A 7,424-nucleotide genomic window follows, 5' to 3' on the forward strand; every position below is an offset into this window, starting at 1 on the left:
GTTCATCAACTTCTCATATTGGAACACCTACCCCAACAACAGGAACTCAAAATACAGAAACCACACCAAATACAGAAAGAATCACCAAAACACCGTACATAGGGACACCTACCCCAACAACAGGAACTCAAAATACAGAAACCACACCAAATACAGAAATAATCACCACAACACCGTACATAGGGACACCTACCCCAACTATGGGAACTGAAAAAACCACAACACCTCATACAGAAACTGTCACGGCAACAACAGGCGCTAAAACACAAACTATTATAACCCAAAAACTTACCACCATACCTTACACCAGTACACTCAAAACTGAAACCTCAGGTATTACAGAAACCTACACCACAATCATCACTGAAAAACAGACAACACCTGGAAGCCCAATTCCTACAACCGTTGTTAAAACAACAGAGAGACCTACAACAACTTTGTGCTCCTGCAAATACATGAATCAGACCTTCTCACCTGGTAAGTTGCAGGCTTTTGTCACTACTCTTTCATAAAGATATTTGAGCCTTGAGAGTAGATTTTAATTGATAGATGTTATTGTAGTTAAACACTGTCAAAAATTTATTCATGAGAAGTCATCCTAGCTTACCAGTACACTTCTTAACTGATGAAGAGCTGTTTTCGATTAGTTTTACTTTATTTTGTAAGGTTAACAACTTGAGAAAACATTTCCCTAAAAATCCTGATTCCTTCTTTTTCACTGGCATCATGCATTAATGGTATCCCATGATTTTGTTTTAACCATAATTTAGGTAGCATAATGTACAACGAGACTGATGGAGGCGGGTGGTGTTTCACTGCATATTGCAGTTTGGAATGCAATGTGGATAAGCATGCCAGACAATGTCACACAACAACTCCACCAAGTCCTCTGGTTACTACAACAGGCTCATCCACAACACCTACAACGAGGGATTGCTCATTTCTTACACCACCTAGAGAGGTAACACGACTTGTATGGGAGAATTATCCTGCCATTATGCAAGAGTACATAATTTCAATTTCAAGAATTTCATCTTCTTGCACTCAATACTTATAATGCTCACACTCAAAACATGCGCTCTCTCTCAAATATTTTCTCTTCTCTCTCAAATCTTTGTTTCTTCTCTCAGATTTAATGCTTCTTGGACAGATATTTTCTCCTCTCGCTTGCCTCCTTCTCTTCGCGCACAAACCGCGCTCTGCACAAGTCTCAAATACGCTCGCAAACCCGTAGGCTCTGCTTGCGGATTTTTTTTGCTCTCTCTCGGATTGCAGAAACCGCGCTGACAATGGTCAGAGCAGGGTAACAAAGATAACTGTTGAGTGTGAATGGAACGCAACTGAACTGGACCGTGACAGAAACGACCGAACCGCGCTAACATGGTACTAGTTCATCAGTAGGGCTCTGTGCGGTTCATCTGTGGCTCGGTGTTCTGATTACAAAGAGCGCATGAGCAGACCGCCTCATCTCCTATTTACAGTCAGCTGACTCATGTCGCAGGTTTTCTGGCTTTGCAATCCACAGATCTCTTCACCTTCACTATGTTGTGCCATATGCCATGATCATACTTTTTGGACATTGGGAACCAGTGTCCATATTTCATCATGGCATATGGCAAAACAACAACACAAACTTCTTCTCAGCCTATTAACAATAAATGGCGTCAAAAGAGCGGGAGGATGCCGAGGCCGAGGCTCTCATTGAAATTTGGGCGGAGGACACTCTCCAGGCACAAAGGTTTCTGAATATTCTGGGCGTTGCCATTTTTGTTTGCGTTTTTTGCCCTCTCCACTTAAAAACAAAACGTAACTCCTCCACCACACGTTGCCTACACCATCTTTGTTATTAGTCGCCGCTGTCGGGTAGCAACAGCCTATGGTGACAGCGGGCCACTGTGACAGCACATCCCATAATGCTTTGCGAGTAGAGCTCTCGACGCAAAGCATTGTGGGATATATCTGCCTCTTCTGAGGCCTTTTTTTTCTTCTCTTACACTTTGTAGACACTTTTTCTCTTCCGACCCTTTTCACAGCCATTTTGAAAGAACCGTGGTGAGAAAGGTGAGCTTCAATGACTGTCTGAAACCGTAGCTCACCACAGATATACGCCTGAAAGTACGCAGAATAAGATAGCGAACGGGGACGAGCACGTAGGCCTTACGTAAACATATCACCAGAATAATTGAACGTGAACTGAACTGACTGAACTATTTTGTCTTTCTTTTTTCTGTCTTAATGTTGGCAGTGGGCTTTAGGCTGCCCTGCAAGGCTTTAAACCTGGGTTTAACCGGAGACTAAGCCATTCTAAAGCACATATCAAGGAGCTCATTTTGAGCCTGGATCCAGATTTATTGTTGATTCTGTTCATGGTGGAGAATCCTGCTTCACAGCAGCAGGTTGAGCCAAACATCCTCTAAATGTGCAGGGTCATCTTTGAGCACGCCATTTCACTTTTCTTTCACCAGTTCACCGCAGTTCTTCCAGCAGTCCACACTTTCTCTGCTCTCTTTTTCTCATGGTCTTCTCCTTCTTTCCCATCGCCTGGCTTGCCACAGGTTTGCCTGCTGTGTCTAAAAGTAGCAGCAGCAGCAACCCAGACTGACAGCTCATTGGCTCATTTGGATCCGGAGGGCTTTACCGTATTAACAGGAGAAGCAGCGCAAGTGAAATTAGACACTGTCGTTGGACAACATACAGTAATTTATAAATGTTTTAAATAAGGTTGGGTCCGGACTAGCCAGCATGTAGGTCCGGATCAGGACCGCGGTCCACTAATCCGTGACCTCTGGTCTATACCTTTAACTGATCCAAGCTCGGTCCGAACTCGGTACGGATCAGTAATTGGGCAATAGCTAAATATTAGGACTTTTCACATAACAAAAAGCAATCTATGTATGGTTTGTTCTTTGATGTTTAAAAAAAATGTCTAAAAAGTAATTAACTGTTTTTTTTTTGTTTTTTTTATTGTTCTTATTATTGAACTTTCTAAATCCATAAACAAGTGAAGTGAAGCCAGTGTTGCTTCAACACCTGATTAGCGCCACGTTTCCAGATTAAATTACTCATCAAAGATATTAACAATAAAAAAAAACTGTAACTATAAAAAAAATATGTGGAGGAATTGTGGAGTTTGTCACCAAACTTAGAGTCAAGGAAAAACATGGAAACTATTAATACCAAACACCTGTAGTGTTTTTTAACATAAAATGAAATGCTTGTTTCATAATAGACTAAAATATACTTTGTTTTGCAGAATGGTGAATCATGGAGTCCAGACAAATGCACCAGTAGCACCTGTAAGGAAGGCAAAGTGATTACAGAACACACACCATGTAAAACACCATCTAAACCAGTTTGTGAAAATGGTAACCCACCTGTTAAGATTTATGATGAAGACGGCTGTTGTTTTCAGTACGAATGCAAATGTGAGTTTGTTTAAAAGATTTTACAATAGGCTTCTTTTTTTCCTGCTGTAAAAAACACCCTGTAATGTTAAAACGATGTTTGCAGGTGTTTGCTCTGGCTGGGGAGATCCTCATTACAACACATTTGATGGACAATATTACAGTTTCCAGGAGAACTGCACATACGTCCTGGTCAAAGAGATAAAGCCCAAATACAATTTAACAATTCTCATTGACAATGAAAACTGCGATCCTTCTGGAACGGTGACCTGCCCTAAAGCTTTGATTGTATATTATAAAAATTATAAAGTGACTCTTACACAAATAAGACATCCAAAAACTGTGAACAAGGTTTGTATGTCTGCAGCAGATTAAATTTAAAAAAATGCATCAACTTCACAATCATGTTTTTTTCCTCTTTAGTTGTTGATTAATGATGAGGAGGTGACTCCAACCTACTCAAATGAAGACTTCATCATTACATCCTCAAGAATTGAGCTGCTCATGAAAATCCCAAAGATTGAAGCCGTGATCACATTTAGAGGGCTTTTATTTAGTGTTGACTTGCCATTTTCACTTTTCCACGACAACACAGAGGGACAATGTGGTAAGCTTATCTTTCAACTTGAAAAAATTAGATTAATATAAAACATTAAAAAACTGTTCAGTTAAAATATAACGGCACTGTTTTCGGTAGAAATGAACAACCATACATTTTGTTGGTAATGTATGATGCTTTAATGTCACAAACGAATGGAATACCTGGAGAAAAATGAGGCTTTTAACTACACAATTAGCCAAGCGATTCAACATCCATAGCAACACGACTCCTTTATTCTGAATACTTGAAAAACATTTAGGAACTAGAGTTGAACATGACTTGAGTATGGAAAACCTAAGGTTGCATAAAATCACAATAAAGAGAACAAAACTACTTAAAAACAAACTGGATACAAAGATGCAGTGATAACATTTCTGTTTTGGTGTCAATAAAAATCCAAGCCATAAATGATAAACCATTTAAACACATTTTTCATCTTTAATGTGTCATACGGTAGCATCCATTCAAAATGGCACTTCCCAGTCAAATGGCAGCCGAATGGCAGCAAAAAAAAAAAGGAAGAATCAATAAGCCTAAAGTCTTAGAAATTGTACGTTTAGTTTGGTTAAATTGTCTGAACTGTCATGTTGGGTTCAAGGCGTCTAACCCACATGCAGAAACACACTTAGAGTTCAAAGGGTTTATTTACAATATGTACAATGATAGAATGATGAACTGGTTCTGGTTCTTCGGACTGGTCACGGGGAATCACCACTGAGGAGGACAGAGCTGTTAGACAGGATCCAGGAAACTTGCAGTTTTGAGATGTCAGGATAAAGTACCTGTTCTGAGAGGGTTCTGATCAGCAGGGGGAAATCTTGTGAGTCTGGAGGCTTGCTGGCAGACTGAGGGCAGAGGCAGAGACTGAGAGCAGGCAGGCAGATTCCAGGGTGAGATTTCAATCTCCAAGGTTTCAGGTAAGTCAGGATCTGTGAGACAGAGACAAACAGGGTCAGACAGGTTTCAGAACAAACAAGGTTCAGATCTGGTAGGTTGGCTCAGGTTTAGATCTACCATTACTGGTAAACACTCTGGCAGGGGAGTGTCAGTCTCCTCCTCCTTAAGTAGGAGTCCTCTTGATGAGGAGACAGGAAACAGGTGTGTGGAGGTGAGCTCATACCCTCAGCAGGAAGATCTTCGGCGCCCTCTGGTGGACAAGCCTCCGGATCCCAACATGAACATTATTGGAGGGGATGTTAGAAGCATTTCTCCTTTGTCATTCTGTAATAGATTTACTTTTGATTTTTTTTATAAGGTTATTGTGACAATAACAAGACAAATGACTGCAGACTACCAAATGGTGCGATCCATCCATTTTGCTCCAAGATGGCATATGACTGGCTTACAGTGGATAAAAATAAACCTTACTGCCAAAACCAAACCAAGCCTTCTCCACCCACACCCACACAAGGACCAACAAAACTACCGTGCAACACAACTATTTGTGAAATCATAAAGCACGAGTAAGAATTTAAAACATCTGAAGTACATTTGAAATCCTTCTGCTTAAAGCCCAGAATAACCTGTTTTTCTCACATTTTGGTAAAAAGGATGTTCAAGGATTGCCACAAGAAAATTCCAGCCGACTCATTTTATGAGGCATGTAAATTTGATAATTGCCACATGCCAAACTCCAGCATAGGCTGCACCAGTCTGGAGGCATACGCCTTGATGTGTGCTGAGGCTTCTGTCTGTATAGACTGGAGGAACCTTGCAAAAGGACAGTGTGGTAAGAGTTTTGTCAGGAGAAATACATTGAATACCCTGTGAGATTTTTCACGCATATTGATTTGTTACCGACTCCATTGTTGCAGATTACAAGTGTCCAGAGAATAAAGTCTACAAGCCATGTGGGCCAACTATTGTAGAATCTTGCAATGCAGGGTAAGGACAATGCTTTAAAAAAGGTATACTTGAGGAAAGTAGGCTAAAATGAAAGGACATTATTTTCACATTAGAATTCCTTTCTATCTACCTATTTACCTATCTATCTATCTACATCTATCTATCTACCTATCTATCTATCTATCTTTCATCTCTCTATCTTTCATCTATCTATCTATCTACATCTATCTACCTATCTATATATCTATCAATCTTTCATCTATCTATCTATCTACATCTATCTACCTATCTATATATCTATCTATCTTTCTTCTATCTATCTATCTGTCTGTCTATCTATCTATCTATCTATCTACATCCATCTATCTATCTATCTATCTATCTATCTATCTATCTATCTATCTATCTATCTATCTATCTATCTATCTACATCCATCTATCTATCTATCTATCTTTCATCTCTCTATCTTTCATCTATCTATCTATCTACATCTATCTATCTATCTTTCATCTATCTATCTATCTACATCTATCTACCTATCTATATATCTATCTATCTTTCATCTATCTATCTGTCTGTCTATCTATCTATCTATCTATCTATCTATCTATCTATCTATCTATCTATCATCTATCTATCTATCTATCTATCTATCTATCTATCTATCTATCTATCTATCTATCTATCTATCATCTATCTATGTGTCGATGGACACAGGCAATGCTTCAGAGTTACATGAATTATTTACAAAGTCTATTTCACTATTGTCATAAAATGATGATTTTATATCAGAAATGTTCTACATTTCTACATAAAAAGAGACCAGTGTTCAGAAAGTATGAAGTTTTATATCTAAATGCTTTTTTCTGCCCTGTTTCCTGGTTTATTGATAAGAATAAGATATGATAATAATCTTTGAAGTACGGATTTTGTTTTCATATGTTTTTTTTACATGTTAATGTTTGTTAACTTTTATTTGTTTCATATTTAGATACAATAATAAGCTCAAACAACAGTGTAGAGGAGAAGAAGCCACTTGCAGTGGAATAATGGAAGGATGCTTCTGCCCAGAAGGAACCATTTTGTTTGGTCCAGGCTCTGAAACTTGTGTCTCATCCTGTGAGAATATCTCCAGTTCTTTTTCAGAAAATTTACTTTTTTATAGAAATTGAAAATTCACATGTTATTTCTAATGTTTTATAAGGTTGCACTGGACCTGCTGGAGAACCTAAACAGGTTAATATGACTATTATTATTATTATTATTATTGTTAGATTAGATTATTATTTTTTATTACTTTTAGAATTATCCGACTGATGTAATTTCATTTTTTTTTAACACAGATTGGTGACACATGGAGAAGTAATTGCAAGCAGTGCAGTTGTGACAAGGACACACTGAGTGTTGTGTGTGAGCCTCTAGTGTGCCCTACACCAGAACCCATAACGTGCACAGAGAATGGTGAGGTGTTGGTGAACCGGACAGTGAACTGCTGCCAGGAACTAACATGTGGTGAGTGCATGTGTGCCAAGAGTCTCTATCAACAGGAAAGCTGACAGGCAGAGAGATTTGA

The 7,424-nt window shown here is 38.8% G+C and overlaps 1 protein-coding gene across 1 annotated transcript in view; it reads left to right on the forward strand.

Annotated features, from left to right (window-relative positions):
- The window catches only part of LOC107100626 (mucin-5B-like), a 38,617-nt gene that overhangs the window by 24,373 nt on the left and 6,820 nt on the right, over positions 1 to 7,424 (forward strand). The window contains exons 28-38 of the mRNA XM_015399197.1: positions 4 to 477; positions 771 to 961; positions 3,254 to 3,425; positions 3,511 to 3,755; positions 3,828 to 4,011; positions 5,261 to 5,468; positions 5,556 to 5,734; positions 5,820 to 5,889; positions 6,843 to 6,970; positions 7,056 to 7,087; positions 7,195 to 7,405. Of these exons, the coding sequence (XP_015254683.1) occupies positions 4 to 477; positions 771 to 961; positions 3,254 to 3,425; positions 3,511 to 3,755; positions 3,828 to 4,011; positions 5,261 to 5,468; positions 5,556 to 5,734; positions 5,820 to 5,889; positions 6,843 to 6,970; positions 7,056 to 7,087; positions 7,195 to 7,405 (2,094 nt within the window). The remainder of the gene's footprint in view (positions 1 to 3; positions 478 to 770; positions 962 to 3,253; positions 3,426 to 3,510; positions 3,756 to 3,827; positions 4,012 to 5,260; positions 5,469 to 5,555; positions 5,735 to 5,819; positions 5,890 to 6,842; positions 6,971 to 7,055; positions 7,088 to 7,194; positions 7,406 to 7,424) is intronic.

The sequence above is a fragment of the Cyprinodon variegatus genome, unplaced genomic scaffold (assembly GCF_000732505.1).
Source record: "Cyprinodon variegatus isolate N-32 unplaced genomic scaffold, C_variegatus-1.0 Scaffold994, whole genome shotgun sequence".
NCBI classification, from domain to species: Eukaryota; Metazoa; Chordata; class Actinopteri; order Cyprinodontiformes; family Cyprinodontidae; genus Cyprinodon; species Cyprinodon variegatus.